The sequence below is a fragment of the Oncorhynchus mykiss genome, chromosome 12 (genome assembly GCF_013265735.2).
Source record: "Oncorhynchus mykiss isolate Arlee chromosome 12, USDA_OmykA_1.1, whole genome shotgun sequence".
NCBI lineage: Eukaryota > Metazoa > Chordata > Actinopteri > Salmoniformes > Salmonidae > Oncorhynchus > Oncorhynchus mykiss.
The window spans coordinates 69,288,775-69,310,135 of NC_048576.1; the positions used below are offsets into that span (position 1 = coordinate 69,288,775).

At 42.6% G+C, this 21,361-nt stretch overlaps 1 protein-coding gene across 1 annotated transcript; it reads right to left on the minus strand.

Annotated features, from left to right (window-relative positions):
- Positions 1–712: 712 nt before the first annotated feature.
- On the minus strand, positions 713–20,750 carry LOC110538153 (zinc finger protein 652). The gene is made up of 6 exons (XM_021624783.2): positions 20,394–20,750; positions 11,416–12,888; positions 10,770–10,917; positions 9,186–9,301; positions 5,750–5,894; positions 713–4,484 (listed from the first exon to the last, which is right to left on the minus strand). Exons 2-6 carry the CDS (start codon positions 12,358–12,360, stop codon positions 3,889–3,891), a joined length of 1,950 nt encoding a protein of 649 aa, XP_021480458.2. The 5' UTR covers positions 12,361–12,888; positions 20,394–20,750; the 3' UTR covers positions 713–3,888.
- Between the last annotated feature and the right edge of the window lie 611 nt (positions 20,751–21,361).

The window sequence follows — 21,361 nt, forward strand, 5'->3', positions numbered from 1 at the left end:
AGTCCAGGACTGATTGTACAGCTTGTTTTAAAAAAAAATATTATCAGCCTGTGACTCAAAATGGCGGGTCAAACTATCCATTCAATGGGGGGGTCTGAATTTAGATTAAAATTCAGTTTTAAAAAGTATTTGTCACATTCTTAGTGAACATGATGCATTTCCTCAGTTACAACCTGTCTGTATACAAGACACATGTGGTCACCGTTGCAACAGACAATGTGATGTAGGGCTGAGACTAGCAGTGCATGATATTTACCAAATATTGCAATTATGATTTAACTTGCCATTTAGATCAAAACAGTTTGCTGAACTGTTGTAATCATAGAAATAAAAATAGCCTGGCTGATTCTATGCTTGGTGTAGTTTGGCATGACAACGAAAGAACAAGCAAGGTACAGTAGAAGTTGTGACAGGGTAGGAACCAGTGTTGGCCAGTTTCCCAGGGGACCCTTATTACGTTTGAATGTTACATTCATGGCGTTTAAGAATAAATTGCCACCTCTTGCGATATGCATATTGTACAAGTCAATATTGCAATTTCGATAATAATTTGAATAATTGTGCAGCCCTAGCTGAGTCTGTGAAATGTTATTCCATAAGCTGTGAGAACAGGATACCATTAATGCAAAGATAGCTTCATGTGCATTTGAAAGCTACCAATAACACATAGGATCTGATGGAGAAGAACACACGACAGCACACAAATAATGTGATAATTATGGCTACTCGTTTTTTTACTTCTGAAAGTTAGCAGATAGTCTGTTAAATGTACATTATTAAAAAAAGGCCCAACATTTCAACTTCTCAATCTCCAAAAAACAAACATACAAAAACAACCCCCCCCCCACACACAAAAAAAAACAACCCAGGACAGTATAAAGCCGCACAATTTTGTACCAGATACTGACAATAATAAAATATGCAATGCTACATTAAGTGGTTAAAAATACACGAGGGGAAAAAGTATATTGATTTTTAAAAAAAAAATAAAAAAAACATCTTTAAAGAATATACATTGCTATTTTTCGTAACTAGCCAGGATTTTAGTCAAAAGTGCATTCTATATTACAAATATGAAAGGAGGAGAATCATACAGTAAATCGGAAGAGAAAATGTTACACAACAAAAGAGGAAACTAGATATGAGGCAGACAAACACCTCAATGTATTTCAGATCAGATGAAGCAGGGAGGGGCTAGTGTAAGAATCGCCAAAGCAGAAGGAACAACACTACTCGATCACTCTTTGGGAGTCCATATTAGAGCCAGTCTATTTCCTTACAGGAAATAATAAACAAATGTATGAACCAAACAACATTTCCTTATGCCATGGTCCCTTCCACACTCTCCACGTCCAGATTGATTCCCCTCCTTTTCCTTGCCCAAACAACCACTCACCAAACCAATCACCTCCCTCCATGCACCCGACACATCACTCACTCCCACAATGCGTCGTCAGTCCCTCCCTTTCACTGCGCCTCACTCACGCAGCAGTAAAGTGCAGAGGACACACAAATGACTAAGCTTTTCAAAACTAACGTAACAAAATAAACCTCATAGTGAAACATTGTGAAAAACACTAAGTAACTCATGGTTAAGCCGATACAGAGGCCCTACTAACAGACCCACAGTAACGGCAGAATGGTTGTAGCTCTCTAGAGGGTGGGTATCTCTGTCCACTGTTAAACCAAATTCAATGGGCCTTGCTCATGGCCTGCTATTGTTCCTCTTCAGTTTCTCCCAATATGCAAACACAGTAACCTGATCCACTACTACGCTATACCTATTGTGTTAATCCACAGAAACATATATCAGACATATTCTTGTGTGCAAATCACCCCCAGCACCCCCTTCAAGAGATGGCATGGCTTCACCAGGGTGTGTGCATAGAGGGAGAGACCCAGAGACTATGTAAAGCAGCTTTTGTACAACAGCACCAGAGGGGTTCCATTTTGCCATTACTGAGACATGTTGCTCCTCACCACTCATTCTGATCTGAGAACAGTCCCAGACAGGGTGAAGGGGCGGCGGACAACATCCTGCAACCCACTATCAACAATCCCACAAGACAGAATCTCTCTCTGTTATCCATCAACACTAACAACAACCGGACTGTCAGAACATCATACAATGGGACAGCGGGAACATTCACACACACACACACACAAAAAGGTTACATATACCAATGTGATTTCTTTGAGTAAATGTACAACTTGAGTAAATGTATCTACACGAGAAATTGAAACGCATGTTAGACATAATCCTCCAACCTTTCCTATGACTATCACTCAACAGTATGTTCAGAGCGAGGTGAGAACAATTCTTCGGTCTGAAACCGAATGTAGCATATTTCAAGAAATTATTACTTGAAAATAACATTTGATTGCTAAACCGTTAGCCAATATCCCTCCATCTAGGCAACATTCAACGTGTTTTGATTCATCATTATTTGCCAACGTGGGCGATAGGGCCTCAATGTTTGTGTAACCTAAAACTAAGAGAAGAAACTGTTACATTGCAAACAAGTGTCATGCTCCACACCAAGCTGTGGAATATAGGCTGGTTGGGGAAAAATACATATTTTTCAGTTATGAGTTGTGCTGAAAAAGTCAGAACTTCTGAATGTGTTCTAATGGCCTTTTACAGGGTGACCCGTATCATCATCATCATCATCATCATCATCATCATCATCATCATCTCGGCAGCAGCAGCGGGAGAGAGACAGAGGAGCGAGAGACGGAGAAAGAGAGAGATAGAGAAAGAAAGCGAGAGAGACAGAAGAGAGACGCGAGGTCCAGGTTGGGTCGTATGTGAGGACCCGTCACAGTGGCAGTATTTAACTGTTTTGATGACAGAAGACAAACAAGAAAATACACAAACAAAACAGCAGAATCCCTTGACAAGCATTGTGTGAGAAGTGAGACCAGTGATGTCATACTGCTTTTTGAAGTGTGTGTGTGTATGTACATGGCGGCACGTTCAGGATCATCAGGTTTGTTCTGTTGGGAACATTTGACCTTGTCAGCTCGAAGGCTGTATGTCAGTCAAGAAGACAAATCCCAGAACTGCATCACAACAACACAACCAATCCCACTCTGTTACAGTACAGTCCAGATGTTACGAGATCTAGCCTGTGTATAGAAGTGTGTAGTACTGCAATGGAAAGCACCAATTAACCAGAATCTCTGTCGCAACAGACTAGTAGTAGCACTAACAGCCATTTTCTAACTTCCCCACTGTGACCTGTGGCAGTGATTCCTGGCCTACTGCTGGTAGAGCCAGTGTGGAATGCCTCAGGAGACAGTGGGAGACCCAGTTGGCACCAGGTTGGTAAACATTCAACGAGAACTTGGTGACCCCATGGTCCTACGGGTCAGCCTTAGGACTTACAACTCCCCCAGAACTGTGCAACCGTTGTTTAAGTCAGTTGACATGAAGGACTAAGTTGATGAAATGGATCTGTTCTGATCCGCTACCTGGATAAGGAACCACTAGCAGAATAATGACATTAGCAACCGTCAGTGGAGAGGATAAAATGGACACAAACAAGGGATAACTCACATACCGGTACACACACAGCCTTCTACCATGGGAGGCAGGTTGTCTTAGAATACAGGATTTTCTAAGAATATTTTCACAAGAAAAGATATGAGCAAGAGGTTGTAAAATCTGTGTCAGTTGACCTGGGTCTCTAGCTAAGTGGGTCACTCACTTATCTAAAGTGTAGACTGAAAGTGTACCTGTCTGTATCCCTCACACACTGGTGTGTACTGAGCTCTGAGTGTCTTGTTCATATCAGTCTTCGAGGGGCCGCTCTACACCAGGGGCCAGGGAGAGTTGGGGTGGGGGTAATCGAGGTGTGGCAGGCAGGCCTGGAGCCCACATAGGGTTCAGTGATGCTGGGGGGCCCCAGGCCCCTTGTCCTGTGGTGCCATGTAACGCAGGTAGCTGCTGTCCTCCTGTCCACAGTGGGTGAGGGGCTCGCTCTTGAAGAGTGCGGGGGGAGGGGAGACGGGGGGCACAGGCAGGAGGTGGTGGGGCAGAGGGAGTGCTTGCAGGGGCGTGCCGGGGTGGTGCTGCTGTTGTTGCGACGTTTGGTTGTGAGGGAGATGGTGAGAGGGGGTCATGTGCAGATGGGAGAAGGTGGGGTGGCCCACGGGTGCGCGTGGGGGAAGAGCCCCCCCTGTCGGGCTGAGGCCCAGAGGGGTGGAGGTGGTGGCAGCTAAGGGGGCGAGGCCCGGGCCAGAGGAGGAGGTGGCAGAGAGGTGGAGAGGCAGGGGGAGGCTGCTGGCCTGCAGGGTCACAGGGCTGGTGACCCGGAAGCACTTCTCCTTGTGGGCCTTGAGCATGTTGGAGAAGCGGAAGCGCTGGCTGCACAACTCGCAGGGGTAGGGCTTCTCTCCTGTGTGAGTACGGCGGTGTCGCTTCATGTTGGGCCGGCTGGTGAAGCTCTTCCCACAGATCTCACAGATGAATGGCTTCTCTCCTGCAGGAGACGGGGACAGAGAGAAAGGAGAGAGAGAGCGCGAGGAGATGGGTGATTTAGTCCCTGACTCTCCTTAATTAGTTTAACTTCATGCATGAGAAGAATAATATACCACCTGGCAACACTTTTTGTCCTGTGCTGATTAAACCATCTCTGAACTTTATGAAGAAGTTAACTTTACAATCAGACAATGTCCCTGTAGGAGAGCATGAGGGGTCATTGCTGTCTAACCACCCACTCAGCAGGCAGCGATGCCAGTTCACACTTTGGGATGAGAGGAGATGAGAAAATGAACAACGGCTGTCCATTCGAGAGCTGCTCTCATTAACCTTTCATTCAATGTGCCCGTTACCACCCCCGTACACTCATTCACAGCACACTCAAAGCATCTCTCTGCTTTAATCTGAGCTGCATGTTTTCTGAGAGGCTCCGGTAAACCATTTACAGTATGACAGTGAATCATTTAATTGTGACAAATTATACTGGAGCCTTTTGTTAATGTCCTGCAACTTCTGTGTAGTAGGTAAGTTCCAGAGGAAAGCATAAACCTTGGGGGGGGGGGGGAAGGAAAAAGAAGGACGAAGAAGAAGACTGTGTATTACAAGGCATCACTGGGTGTGTCTGACCACAGGAGGCCAAATCGGTCAGCGGCGGCCAGGAGAGGGTAAAATAATTACACCTTACAAAGAGAACCACCAGGGAGTGCAGGGAATCCACCCACACTAGGGAGGGAGAAATTAAAAGGACTGAAAAAGAACATGCCTGGTCCCGATGTTCTGCTTTGGAAAAGGAGAAAAGTATCAGGGGAGAAAATGTAAGATGTAATATAGAATGTGTCAGGGTAGTCATTATAAGTAGACATGGCGGAGAGGCACCACTGATGCTTTGCCACCCTCTCATTATAGAGGCTGGGCGAGGTCTCGGTACTGTTCGCCTTGAGACGCCCCGTTGCTTTCCTTTTATAGAGCATCTACGGAGTCTAACTGACTAGGGATCAAGACTGAAGGCCATGCAGACTCTCCAGTAAATGGGACGGCTTTGGTCAGGGAGAACCTCCGAATGTTAACAAATGAAGAGGTCTGGCTTCTAACGTTATTGAAAGACCAGCGTCTGAATATTTGGTTTCAAACATTTCGATGACATGAAAAAGCTCAAAGGCTTTTATAGTCCTTGGAGGGTGAGCTTCGTAATTGCACGTTTGTGTCACACAAATTCCTCAGTGAGTGTGTGAGAGTGTAAACTGGTGTGTGTTCACTGTGTCTTACCTGTGTGTGTTTTCATGTGCTCGTCAAAGTACTGCTTCATGTTGAAGTCCTTGCCACACCACTGACACATGAACTGCTTGTGTCCGATGTGGATGCTCATGTGGGAGCGTAGCTGGTACTTATACTGGAACCTCTCAGCACAGTTCTATAGAGAGACAGGGAGGAGAGAGAGAGACATTTAGGGTGTCCCAAACGGCAACCTATTCCCTAGTAAGTGCACTACTTTTGACCAGGGCCCATAGGGGATGGTAGTACACTATTATTGGAAATAGGGTGCCATTTGAGACGTAGCCATTTAGACGACATAGCACGTACACAATCATTCCTGGAATGGAAATTCACGAGGGCTACTGTATAACACGGTCTCATCAGCCCAGCCATGCAATTTATAAACTTGATCTCCACTATAAAACGCATCTAGACATTATCTCATTTCTTTTAGACTAACATTTATTTTTCAACAATGGAGATTTGCGTAAACCTTGCTGTCTAGCTCTCTGACATTTGCAACATTGTTTCAATATTCAAATTTGATCTCCAGGTGTCCTGTAGTAATGAACGAGTCGGGAAAGGACAGACAGGCAGCGTTTCTCTGCCAGTCGAAATCAGGCTTATAAACAGCGTGTACATGTCACACATGGCTAATAGAACGCCAAACTCTTCACTGAGACCATGCTGAGACATCAATCCATGGGTGAGTCGGTACCACATTTTCATTTGTGCCAAAATCTAATTGAAAGAAAAGTTGTATTGCAAATATAGAAGGCTATGGTCCAAAACAGGCTTTTAGAAGTGCTGTTTTTATTTGATAACTTATCGTTAATGCCGGCTTTGCTGTGCTTTTCCAATACATAAGCACCTCCCATTCCTAGCGATAAAATAATCGTATTAAGTCATAGAAAAGTTTTACTGAGTGTGAAGTTTCAAATGCATTCTGTCATTACTAAATGTGTAATGGGATAGGTATTTTAACATGACAATTTAATATTCAGTCGTCTTCCTCAAATGAAGAGGATGATGACGGAATCTATGCGAGAGGGAATAAATCTGAATATATTGGTCCTCAACTTACGGCTCAGACACTTCAAGCAGTATAAATAGAGTTACTTGCCCCAGGGCAGGTAGTTATGAAGGAATCTTTGCCATAGAAATGTACCTTGCTAAAAGGTGAGCCTCGTTGTACCGGTTATCCAGAGTTGAACTCAGAGTTGACCGAAGTTACCTCTCTAACTGCTCAAACCTGATTTGCAGTATAGAGCTCTGCTGATTAAACGGTCCTATGCAGATGGTTGAAGAAAAAAAACTAATCAGGAATTAACATTTGTTTTCAAAATGTTTTCACACTTTTACAGTGTTCGTTTCATCAGCTGTTGTACAACAATATTATACAAAACACAGGAAAAACAGAGTTTTGACTGCACTGGGTCTTTAAAAAGTAAACAGTCCAAAATTCCAGTCTGTATTTTTATTCCAATTATTCTCTACACCATGTGTATTCATGGTCTGCTAATGTTTGACATGGACATGTTACACCAGCTAGCCGTTGCTCCAACTGTGTGACCATAAACATTTAGGGATAGTTTATATGTAGTCAAGTGTGCCTTGGTTCAATAGTAATCCCCATTTTGGAGCAGTCACAGGAGAGCAGGCCATATTCCTCTGTTCAAACAACCCATAGTTGTCTGAATCCTGCTCAGTTTGTCTGAGTTAGCCATTCAAACCTTACCAGCTAGAAGTCAATATTTAAGGATTCTAATACAAATTAGAGGTCGACCGATTATGATTTTTCAACACCGATACCGATTATTGGAGGCCCAAAAAATCCGATACCGATTAATCGGCAGATTTTTTGCTTTTATTTATTTGTAATAATGACAGTTACAACAATACTGAATGAACACTTATTTTAACTTAATATAATACATCAATAAAATCAATTTAGCCTCAAATAAATAATGAAACATGTTCAATTTGGTTTAAATAATGCAGAAACAAAGTGTTGGAGAAGAAAGTAATATGTGCCAATATGCAATATTTGCCGTGTATGTGCCATGTAAAAATGTGTGCCATGTAAAAATGTGCCATGTAAAAAAGCTAACGTTTAAGTTCCTTGCTCAGAACATGAGAACATATGAAAGTTGGTGGTTCCTTTTAATATGAGACTTCAATATTCCAAGGTAAGAGGTTTTAGGTTGTAGTTAATATAGTATTTATAGGACTATTTCTCTCTATACCATTTGTATTTCATATACCTTTGACTATTGGATGTTCTTATAGGCACTATAGTATTGCCAGTGTAACAGTATAGCTTCTTGCCACACATGCGTCATAATTAAGTGTGGCACACTTCCGTCATAATTACGTAAAATTCTGGCAAATTAGTTCACAATGAGCCAGGCAGCCCAAACTGTTGCATATGACTCAATTTCACCTGACACAATTTCACCTGGTTAATATTGCCTGCTAAACTGGATTAGTAGTTATAACTAGTGATTATGATTGATTGTTTTTTTATAAGATAAGTTTAATGCTAGCTAGCAATTTACCTTGGCTTCTACTACATTCACGTAACAGGCAGGCTCCTGGTGGAGTGCAATGGTTAGAGCGTTGGACTAGTTAACTGTACGGTTGCAAGATTGGAACCCCTGAGCTGACAAGGTGAAAATCTGTCGTTCTGCCCCAATTAAAATCGGCCATTCCGATTAATCGGCCGACCTCTAATACAAATACATTAAAAATGGACACTATTCATACTCTGATGAAACACTGTCCTTATAAAACAAATATTCATGAAAAAAGTGTATACACTCTATAAAGTAATCTTGAACTTAGTCTTCTCCAGACCGAAAGCAGGTGGATGTTCTATTTAAAAACTCTCCACCCGTCATGCATGAATGAAGATTTGGTATTGAAGGGTTTCTGTAACTGGTATATTGCCACTTATTGGTGTTCCATATCCCCATCTAGTGGTCTCTCTAGCACCCCTACTCTATTACAATCCTGTGTTACATATTCTGAACAAATGTTCACATGGTATGTGTAACAGTAATATTTGATGATATTTCTCTTTTCCCTTTCGTATATAACCTAGATCAGGCATTCTATGGTACAATTGTTCTGATGTGTTTTCTTGCTTGATCATGTGACATATGCAATTATCCTTGAAACAAAGCCAGACGTGCCTGCTGACAATTCCAACTGATGATGGCCTGAGGCCGAAACGTTTGTGTTTTGTTTTCACCTTTCATTTATGCACTATGATGTTTATTGAAACATCTTTATTTTGCTTTCAAGCCTCAGTTTTGGATATATATATTTTTTGACAGTGTGTGTGTGTCCATCTCTTCCAATACCCTATAAAGTGAAATAAATCTTCTGTTTCAGTCTGTGTTTGAGTGTGGGAGGGACAGTGCGACTGCAAGTCTAAACAGCTCACCTCACAGCGGAAGGGCTTCTCCCCAGAGTGCTGCAGCGAGTGAACCTTCAGGGACATGCTGCGCTTGAACGACTTGCCACAGGTCTCACAGGTGAACGGCATGTCTTTAGTGTGAGCTGCAGAGAGGAAGGAACAGGTTAAAGGTGGGTGCCAACCAGAGCGGGACAGGGGATAGATATTGGGGCCGTTAAAACAGTGATTCATCGTGCTCAAAAGTGAAGAGTATTCATTTTCTCGCTCTCGATAAAAGAGAGCTTTGAATGTTGCTCCGTGAAAGAGCTAGAAAGGCAAAAGAGGGTGAGTTAGTTCCAATTGATACAGATGTACAGAGACTTGCAAAAGTATTCATACCCATTGGATTTCTTCACATTTTAATGATACAAAGTGGGATTAAAATGGATTTAAAATGTCATTTTTTTGTCAACAATCTACTCAAAATATCAAAGTGGAAGAATAATTCCATATTGATAACTAAAATATACTTGTTGCCTAAGTATCTAGCCCCTTTGTTTAAGCAAGCCTAAATGAGTTCAGGAGTAAAATGTCTCTTAACAAATCACATAAGCTACATGGACTCACTGTGTGAAATAATAGGGGTTGACATGATTGAGTGACCAACCCTTCCTCTGTCCCCATACATACCACATATGTATTATCCCTCAGTCAAGTATTGCATTTCAAGCACAGATTGAACTACAAAGACCAGGGAGCTTTTCTAAAGCCTGATGGGAGAAAACTGAGGACGGATCAACAACATTGTAGTGACTCCACAACCATGACTTAAATGACAGAGTGAAAAGAGTACAAATGTACAGAATACAAATATTCCAAAACATGCATCTTGTATGCAACAAGGTACTGAAGTAATACTGTAAATGAATACACCTTTTGGCCTAAGTGCAAAGCCTTATGTTTTGGGCAAATCCAACACGAAACGGGATGGAGCTAAGCACAGACAAAATCCTAGAGGCTTCAGTCTGCTTTACACCAGACACTGGGAGAGGAATTCACCTTTCAGCGAGACAATAACCTACAACACAAGGGCAAATGTACACTGGTTGCTTAGCAAGAAGAAAGTGAATGTTCCTGAGTGGCCAAGTGACAGTTTTGACTTAAATCTGCTTGAAAATCTATGGCAAGACTTCAGAAATGACTGGCCATGCTCTGTAACATCTTGACAGAGCTTGAAGAATTATGAAAAGAATAATGGGCTAATATTGCACAACAAAAGGTGTGTAGCTCTTATAGACTTACCCAAGAAAACTCACGGTTGTAATCACTGCCAAAGGTGTTATCTAACATATATCGACTCAGGGAGCTGAAGAATACTTATGCAACAACTATATATTTTTGTTATTTAACTCATATTAATCTTTTTTTTTTTATGTTAAAAATGTTCTTCTACTTTGACAGAGTATTTTGTGTAGGTTGTTGTCAAATTTAAATCAATTTTAATCCCACTTTGTAACAAAATGTGCAGAAACCCAAGGCGGAAGAATACTTTACCAAGGCAATGCACATCCTATTAGGGACATTTGGGAGTTACCAGAAAGAGCAGGAACAGACTAACTGGAGTCCACCTACCAACCATGTGCTTGCGGACATGAGCCATCGTGTAGAACTTCTTGTCACAGATCTCACAGGCAAACTTCTTCTCTGCGTAGCCGTGCACGATCTTGATGTGCTCGTGCAGCGACCACAGCTTCTTGAAAGACTTGTTGCAGGAGACGCACTGAGCAGCAGAACACCACACACAGATGACACATTCAGTAATGTTGTTTTGTGCCATTGATTACCCTGACACAATCTAAGAACAGGAGCAAGCAATTGAGACAATCACAGTGTCTGGAGCTGCAGGTGGTATTTCCCACACTGCTGTAACAGTATCTGCCTAGGCTGGTTCCTAACGCTCCGATTCCCTCTGCTGGACAAAAACGTTTCTTACATCCTTCAAGCCCCAGGAATCTGGCCTTGATGACAGACAGATTCCACTGTACCTGGTACGTAACTGTAGCCAATGTACCCAATCAATGGAGTCGTTTTGATTGCTCAGGTCAAAAACACCTTGTACAGTTAATTAAAAACCAGAGACCAGGTCTGCGTCCCAAATGGCCCGCTATTCCCTACATAGTGCACTACTTTTGACCAGGGCTCCATATGGCGCTGGTCAAAAGTGGTAAACTGTATAGGGAATTGGGGGTCATTTGGGACACGCTCCAGCTCTCCTTACCTGGATGTTCTTTTCACAGTCAGTCTGCTGGTGTAAGGCCAGCTCACTCTCCAGGACAAACTTCTTGCCACACTTGTCACAGATTTGCATGCGTCTGTGTGTGACATTCATGTGCTTCTCCAGGTACCAGCGGGTGTTGAAGACACGGGGGCACTTCTCACACGCCAGCGTCTCCCGCTCCTCCCCATCCGCTTTATCCCCTGTGGCAGAGCCACCTGAGGGGGTACCCTTGCCCTCCCTGGCAGTCCGGCGTGTCCTCTTGGGCGGCTGGGTGGTCTTCTTCCGTCGGCCCCTGGTGGTCATGCCGGTGGTGCTCAGAGCGGTGCACTGGGTCTTCCTCCGGGACTGGCTGGTAGCGGGGACCACCCCACGCCGAGCCCTCTTGGCTCTCGTTCTACGACTCTCTATTTCTTCCTCCTCTTCAACTTCATCTTCTTCCACATCTTCCTCATCTTCTTCCTCCTCCTCCTCGCTGCAGTGTCTCTCTGAGGCATCGGTTTGGGGGGCGGACTTGTCCCCCTTTGATACGTTAAGTGTCTGATTATTCAGGTTGACCTCCACGATGATCTGCTCCCGATTGAATGACTCCTCCTCTTCCTCTGAGTCCTCGGAGGTGCCCCCATTGCCTGCCTGGGCCCCCTGCGCGCCCCCCTCCTGCCCTACTGTCCCCTCTCTGTAGTACTGCTGCTGGGGGGAGGTAACATGCTGCGGGGACAGCTGACTGGGAGTCTGGTCACCCATGGGGGTCTTGGCTGCCATCTTGTTGTCCACTAGCACAGAGTAAGGCTTGCCCCCGCCCTCCCGCTTGTACAGCTTGCCCGTTAGGTCCAGGTCTGGGGCGGGGGAGTGGTAGTAGGACTGGGCCACCTGCTGCGTTCTGCGCCCCTCCTGTGACATCCCACCTGGGCTGGACACCTCTCCCTTCAGGCTCTGGCAGGATTTCATGTGTGTGGGAGGGGAAGACTGTAGTAGTGCTAGTTGAAGCTCAGCCAGAGGTTTGTTAGCAGTGTTGGTATTCTTAAACTGTGAGAGTAACCTCGCTATGTTGTAAGGAGGGGCAGGGGGAACGGAAACAATCCCCCACCCCTCCCGCCACTGAGGAGACAGGAAGGAGGAAGGGGCGAAGGGAAGAAAGCGTCACCCAGATTCAAACAGGGGATCCATGCTCACCACAGGACAAAGGCTGAGGACAGACCGTGAGTGGCATTCTGCTACAAGCTTAGGCTTCTGTTGAGCTTGAATCTCAAAGTTTCTCTGGAAGCTGTGGTGTCTGCTCTTCAACCTCGATGAGGTTTTGGTCTCTCCGCAGATGGAGCCTCTCAGGTTAGTCTCTCACTCGAGGCTGTCAGTGTTATACTGTCCGTTAGGGCTTCAGTCTTTAAGCTTCTGTCTTGAGGGTGAGCTTCACGCTGGACGTTGAGCTGCAGTCAGAACTTCTGTGCCTCGTTTCAGGAGCCATCTGCAATCTGCCGCCTGTGAGAGCAAGAGAAATGGAGAACGAGAGATTAGGCTCAATTCGGTGACAAGCGTGTGGTGCTGCCTCAGAGTGAGTGTGTCTGATGTGAAACTACAACCTGGGGAAGGCGTTGTGAACTGAGACTGAGCCATGCTTCACCGCAACCGTTTCACTGGCATGTGTGAACATCCAAACCACACGCATCAGTGCTCTGTGAGAGAGGACTTAACCCCAAACACAGTCCTCCTGCTCTTCACAATCTATTTATGCTTTCAGGTCAAGTCATTTTTCATTAATCTCAACATCTTGTTAACCAGACTTGATATATGCCATCCTATCATCCGCTCACATTTAATCAGAAAACCAATCTTCCATCTCAATCCGGCTTTCAAAAGACCAGTTTCACAAATCAATACCTCAATCTCAGCTTTCACATTTCAATAGCGGTCACACTTAACACACTGACTTGCCTAGTTAAATAACGGTTCAATAAAACTAAATAAATACACTGACATATATATAACAATATTCATAAGCTGGTATGAAATACACAATATTGCTTTATTTACTTTGCTTTTATTTAACCAGGTAAGTCATTGAGAACACATTCTCTTCTACAATAACGATTAATGACGAAGCAATGAATATTGGCAATCATGTAGGCCTATCTTTCGACAAACTTACTGAAAAAGTAAGCAATCTGCTCTTCCAGGTGTTTCAATTGGCGTCTTGAACTCTGATTAGGGGGTGTGCTACTATGTATGATTTGCAATCGTACCTTAACGGCTATAAAATGTCATTTGACCCCCCCCCCACCCACCCACCCACCCTTCCCCTCTATTGTGGCAGTTACAAAGCACAAAATAACCACAGCATGGGAGCTGTAAATGAGTTCAACCACAGGAAACTGTACATCAGCTTCTCTGTTTGAGTGAGTGATTGAGTAGACCTGCACAGCGCATGTGTGCAAGTGATCAAAGAACAAAAAAATATACTGTTTGTAAATGTAAACAAAGCTCTTGCAATATCCTTGTTGCTTGGCTTTTGAGGGGTCGTTTACTGTCCGCCCCTATAACACTGTCATGGCAGTGACCCTCAAGGCACAGTGCAGTGACCCTCAAGGCACAGTGCGCGAGGAGATGACACTGGTATTGAAACATTTAAGTCCGACATAGCTACAACTTTAAGCTTTTTGTTATTTCCACCATGTATGTTAGACCCCAAAATGACCTTGGGCACGGGACGCTGACTCAGCACTGGGGTTGGCTTCTTGATTTGCAACAACTTCGAGAGCACTAGAAGAAAAAATATTTTTTAAATCCTCTCTCATAAACAACAAACATCCTCTGCTCAACGGCCCAGTATAGGTTAACAGTCACAACCCAGCTCCACGATTCTGAGACTTATCAAGCCAAAGAGGCCCTCAAATAACAGATTCCAGCTGGACTGTGTCTGAGGCCGAGCTCCACACACAGCCCCAAACTCTCTGGGTCCACCTCCTCTATCCACTACACTCCAGTTGCGAGAAGTACAATTCTGGAACAGAGCAATTCAAATACACACAAACAAGCACACAGCCTACAGCTGTGTTGACAAAAAAATAAATAGAGGACAGACATGCATAGGCATTTAGACAAAAGCAAAACAATGCACACCCACCCACAACCTTTCTTCCTGTGCATGCTGACTGTCTGATCCTTTCTGAGAAATGGACCGCTCTAGGCGCATTACAACCACAAGAGGAGTGACTGCGCTCCATAGAGCACCTCGTCTCACCTACTGGAGTATTAAACTCCCTCAGATGCTCTCCTGCCCCGTGTGCAGATGTGATGTTATATCTGCCAGAACCAATCCAATAGGCCCTGTACTCTCTGAACAGCTGCTTGTGCACAATAATGTAGTAGGGTCAGGAAGACAGAGGCCTGTGTGCCTTGATGGTCCCTCTGAGTGGAGTGAGTGTCAAATGAGTCACGGCTTTCCTGATGAGTAGTGCAGGCAGATGTAGGTCTACCTTTACACCACGGGTTTCAAAATCATTCGGAGGGCTGAGTGTCTGCAGGTTTTCCTTTTTCCTTTCAATTAAGACCGAGATAACCAGGTGTGGGGAGTTCCTTACTAATTAGTGACCTTAATTCAATAAAGTACAAGGGTGGAGTGAAAACCCGCAGACACTTGGCCATCCGCGGAATGAGTTTGACACGTGCCTAACATCGAAAGACTGAGGGTTCGTTCTGCTCAGTGAAGATTTGCAACGAAATTACTGGACCAGAACTTATGACAACTTTGCACACCCTTAGTGCTGTTCCGGTCATTAACATGATCAAACAGGGAGTGAGATTTTTTTTTTGGGGGGGGGGGGGGGGGCAAGAGAGCATGTGCAAACATTCCACAACCACACACAGGATAGCTGAGGCTATGCAACTCGTATTTAGTAAAATCCTTACTTAGATGAGTCACAGAGTTTCACTCACAATGAGATAGCACGGCCCTTTGATGTGGTGAGCAGGAAGAGAGACGATTTCACAATATCAGTGGTAATTTTACGATTACCTTGTCAGATCTCAAGGTTAAATTCAGTGTAACGTTGATCGTTTATGACTCTGCTTTTTCCAGTTTGGTAGTGCTGAGCGATTCATGCTTTGAGGTTGGTCCTGTTTCAGCTTGAATATTAAAAAAATTAAGTTTTCAATTATTTATTTCTACATTAAATGCACTATGTACAGTTGGAAGTCGGAAGTTTACATACACTTAGGTTGGAATCATTAAAACTCGTTTTTCAATCACTCCAAAAATGTCTTGTTAAACTATAGTTTTGGCAAGTTGGTTAGTACATCCAGTTTGTGCATGACAAGTCATTTTCCAAACAATTGTTTACAGACAGATTATATCACAATTCAAGTGGGTCAGATGTTTACGAACACTAAGTTGACTGTGCCTTTAAACAGCTTGGAAAGCTTCTGATTGACTCAAATGATGTCAATTAGCCTATTGGAGGTGTACCTGTAGATGTGTTTCAAGGTCTACCTTCAAACTCAGTGCCTCTTTGCTTGACATCATGGGAAAAATCAAAAGACTTAAGCCAAAACAGCAGGAAAAAAATCGTAGTTCTCCACAAGTCTGGTTAATCCTTGGGAGCAATTTCCAAACGCCTAAAGGTACCACGTTCATCTGCACAAACAATAGTACGCAAGTATAAACACCATGGGACAGCGCAGCTGTCATACCGCTCAGAAAGAAGACGCGTTCTGTCTCCTAGAGATGAACGTACTTTGGTGCGAAAAGTGCAAATCAATCCCAGAAAAACATAAAAGGACCCTGTGAAGATGCTGGAGAAAAACCGGTACAAAAGTATCTATTTCCACAGTAAAACGAGTCCTATATCAGCATAACCTGAAAGTCCGCTCAGCAGGGTAGAAACCACTGCTCCAAAATCGCCATCTGGTCTAGAGGTCGACCGATTAATCGGAATGGCCGATTAATTAGGGCCGATTTCAAATTTTCATAACAATCGGAAATCGGTATTTTTGGGTGCCGATTTGCAGATTTTTTAAATGTATTTTTTATATACCTTTATTTAACTAGGCAAGTCAGTTAAGAACACATTCTTATTTTCAATGACGGCCTAGGAACGGTGGGTTAACTGCCTCGTTCAGGGGCAGAACGACAGATTTTCACCTTGTCAGCTCGGGGGATCCAAACTTGCAACATTACAGTTAACTAGTCCAACGCAATAACGACCTAGCTCTCTCTCGTTGCACTCCACAAGGAGACTGCCTGTTACGTGATTGCAGTAGGTAAGGTAAGCCAAGGTAAGTTGCTAGCTAGCATTAAACTGATCTTATAAAATAACAATCAATCACTAGTTAACTACACATGGTTGATGATATTACTAGATATTATCTGGCGTGTCCTGCGTTGCATATAATCTGACTGAGCATACAAGCATAAAAGCATACAAGTATCTGACTGAGCGGTGGTAGGCAGAAGCAGGCGCGTAAACATTCATTCAAACAGCACTTTCGTGCTTTTTGCCAGCAGCTCTTCGTTGTGCGTCAAGCTTTGCGCTGTTTATGACTTCAAGCCTATCAACTCCCGAGATGAGGCTGGTGTAACCGAAGTGAAATGGCTAGCTTGTTAGCGTGCGCGCTAATAGCGTTTCAAACATCACTCGCTCTGAGCCTTCTAGTAGTTGTTCCCAAGTTCCCATTTGACCCAAGTTGAACAATTTAAAGGCAATGCTACCAAATACTAATTGAGTATGTAAACTTCTGACCCACTGGGAATGTGATGAAAGAAACAAAAGCTGAAATAAATCATTCTCTATACAATCATTCTGACATTTCACATTCTTAAAATAAAAGTGGTGATCCTAACTGACCTAAGACAGCGAATTTTTACCAGGATTAAATGTCAGGAAATGTGAAAAACTGAGTTTAAATGTATTTGGCTACGGTGTATGTAAACTTTCAACTTCAACTGTATTATGTGAGTTGAATGCTGTAACACAGAATAAAACAATTAATAAAAGTTGCAGTGTGGTTGGTAGTGACTACTCATTACTGCTTATCATTTATTAACCATAATTTATTCACATTACTTTAATCAAATATTTCAGTTGTGTATATTACATGTTTTCATTTATGACTATAATTTTCTCTCATCTCTATAGAGCTGCTGCCTATGCAGTCTGACAAATCACTATTTTAGTAGTTCTTCAAAGTAAATATGGCATACTGTTATGACTATCAATCAATCAATTAGATCATGTATTTTCAGGTAGAGATACCTCGAAGCAACTGCTCTCTTTCCCTCTTGATCTCGCATTCTGTCTCTTATGTAGCAAGAGTAAAATAAATACTACAGCGCACAGTTCGGCATGATCTGATTTATCTCTAGAGAAATTGTGCAATGTCTGCATTGAGCTCACAGAAAAAAAACAGAACAAAATGGAATTCAAATATTTGAACTGACATTGGTCAATTAGTTGTTTAAAAAAAACATTATCGCTCAGCACAACCGTTTGGGCTGCTTTCAAATATTAACTTTGCTCCCTCATCTAAAGTGTCTGCAAGATGGGTTCAAATCCTGTACAGACGGGAATCGCAACTTTATGTAGCTAGTGACATGTCGAGGGTATGCACCAAAGTGTGTCAGCTGAGTCCTTCCCAGAGGTTTAATTTCATTCACCACTGTTTCAACGCATTATTCTGTAGCATTGAATTCCACCCTCTGTCTGTGGACTTTAATGAGCTTTCCCTTTGAGGGAAATGTGTGAGGGTTCACATTCCTGACTCCAAACTCATAAGACCTTAACCAGCTCACTGTGTTGCGCACAGTAGGGGAGCCCCATGCCCTTGTAGGTATTTGTGCCTAAGCTTTCTCGAGATATAGAAGGGCAGCAGTGGTAGGCAATCACACTTTAAACCTCCACAGGCTTCTGCTCTGTCATAATCCTCCATCCAAATGCATGGACTACATTTATTTTTTGCTCTTTCCCTCCCTCAGTGGTGTAAAGTACTTAATAGTACTTACAGGTATTTTTACCTAAGTAGTTTTTTTTGCAGTATCTATACTTTACCATTTATATTTTTGTCAACTTTTACTTCACTACATTCCTAAAGAAAACTATATATTTTTTTACTCCACACATTTTCCCTGACACCCAAAAGTACTTGTTACATTTTGAATGCTTAGCAGGACAGGAAAATTATCAAATTGACACATTTATCAAGAGAACATCCCTTGTCACCCCTACTGCCTCTGATCTGGCAGACTCACTAAACACATGCTTCGTTTGTAAATGATGTCTGAGTGTTGGAGTATGCCCCTGGCTATCTGTAAATTAAAATAAACAAGAAAATACTGCCTGGTTCGCTTAATATAAGGAATGTGAAATGATATACACTTTAATTGAAGTATATTTTAGCAATTACATTTACTTTTGATACTTAAGTATATTTCAAACCAAATGCTTTTACTGAAGTAGTATTTTACTGGTTGACTTTCACTTTTTGTTTATTTTTTTAAAAACATTTTCTATTAAGGCATCTTTACTTTTACTCAAGTATGAGAATTAGGTACTTTTCCCACCACAGCCCTCTCTGTGACAACACAGGAAAGGAAGAGGGGAAAGGATCGGATGATGAAATGCAACAATGTAGGCTAATGAGATGGTCCACGGTGACGCTCAGTTTTGACAGATGAGAAGTCTGTCAAATTTAAAACACTAATAACAAACACATACTGAAATCTCTTAAAATACATGCCACAGTGATTAGTGGGAGCTTGCCATTTAGCTACTATTGACAAAAACATGTATCTATGAAGTTGGGTCTGACAATATGATATGAAGGAACTGGAAGCAAAATGTTTGAATGTTGTTTTACAAATGAGGCTATATTCAACACAACGAACGTGTGCATGGCAAAAGACACCTAATAAAAGAGTCTGCACAACCGACATATTGTGCTCAATAAAAGTTGACATTTTGTTTCGCAAGGATTGGCAAGGCAGCAGCTGGGCCTAAATCACGGCTGACACACTGCAAAGCAATCCTTTGCCCCCTACTCAAACATAACAGACTATCTAGCACGAATGCTAACTCTGCTTCGCTTGTAATCAATCTGGCCTAGCTAGCTATTTTGCCAGCTGGCTAGCTAGGTTAACTTGCTAGCTACGTCAATTTGGCGCTGACGCGTTACCAACCCACGATATATTTTCATAATACTAACAGATTGATAAAATACGGATGGCTATATTAGTTGAATCCTACAACCTCCAAAGCAACGCAGATTAACAACGGTTACATGCAGTTTTGTTGGTAACAACCAACTTTAAAAATAAGTGCAAAGGGTTAAACAAAAAGGAAACATTGGTTGGTCAAGACCATCGGACGGAAGGCCGTTCGGCTAGCCAATTTATTAGCTAACAAACAACTAACAAGGTATATTCAGTTTACAGTAGCTATCTAAAGACATACGCTTTTATTTTACATTGGTTGGAAATCGACATACTAACAAGACAGAAACCGTGCACTGTCCGTTTCACCAGAAATAATACTAGCTTACATAGCTAGCGCAAATGTGAATTACCATGGCACACGGCTAACGTTAGCTAGCAAATCCTAGCTAATCACAGACGACTTTCACTTTTTTTTAACCCAAAACCTCCCAGATATAAATCGGCTAAACCGAGATTTTACACTAGTATACACTATTGCAGCATCAAATCTTATACATCGTTTATACAAATCAAGGTTAAATATGTCAATATTTGTTAATAAAATTGTTTAACAATCATAGCTACAAGAATATTTTAAATTCGCTCTTCCCCATGAAAAACCTAGCAAGATAGCACACAGCTCGTTACATACTCAATGACGGTTTATTGTCAGCAGTCTAGCTTGATAATAACCAAGACAATACAATCGTTAAGAAAATAATTAATTTGTCTTGCATTGTAGACAAATGTCATGTTTGTAAATATATTAAAAAATGTACAATAACTTGTAGATAAATGTTACCTTCGGTGAGAGCGCCCTCTTTCTCATTTCGTGCAATCAGAGTTGCAGGGATTCTAGAGTGCTGCAGACGCACAAAAAGAGCCAGCTACTGTTGCAGTTCACCACTGTTTGATAATCCTATTGCATGCTCGATTGCAAATGTGTTTACTAATGCATTTTTAGAATGTATGACACTGATATGTTAGCAGTAGACTCGGTGCTACTGTAGATCCATCGCTACGTGGCCCAGCCAAGGTCTCGCTCGCACTAACGTTACTGACTCTCGCTCATCCTAGGCACTGACAGGCAGGCCGCTGTCTGGGTTGGGTAAGCGCGCCACAATTTTTTCGTCTTCTATCCAAACCAGACTGGGCACAATGCGCGCACTCGTGTCTGTCCCCATCTTTAGCCGGGAAATTACGAGAAAACCAGAGCTGGATTAGACACGGAATCAGTTACTGGAAAAAGCGAACGACTGCATGAAATGTACATCTAAATGACAATGCCCAGATGTTGAGGGAGATTTATTTTGGATACAGTATTTTACTTTATACATTTTTTTTCATTGCCCATTTCCTGGACATAGAAGCCTATAAGGATGGATGGATGTATGTACTAACCAAACAGATTGAGACTGCTCCGTTGTTCGTCTGTAACCACTCTTCTAAAATGAAATGTGCAACTGTATATTTACTAACTTTCCCCTCTGACCTAGGTACAGAAGTGTAATTGTCATTTGAAGTATGCCGATTACGGTCATACAAATACATTCATTAGATTGTAATATTTACTGTAGTGCCCACAACTATGACTAAAACAAACAGGAAATCAGACTTACATCCTGTGTAAGCGAGACCTGAATGAGGCACTGTTTATAGTACTCCATTCTGCAAAGATATGTGCTAAAGTGTCTACAACCTATAATCAGGCTGTTGGGCTAGGAGGTGAAAGGCAATAGAACCAGTCAAGAACAAAACCATCTGATATGA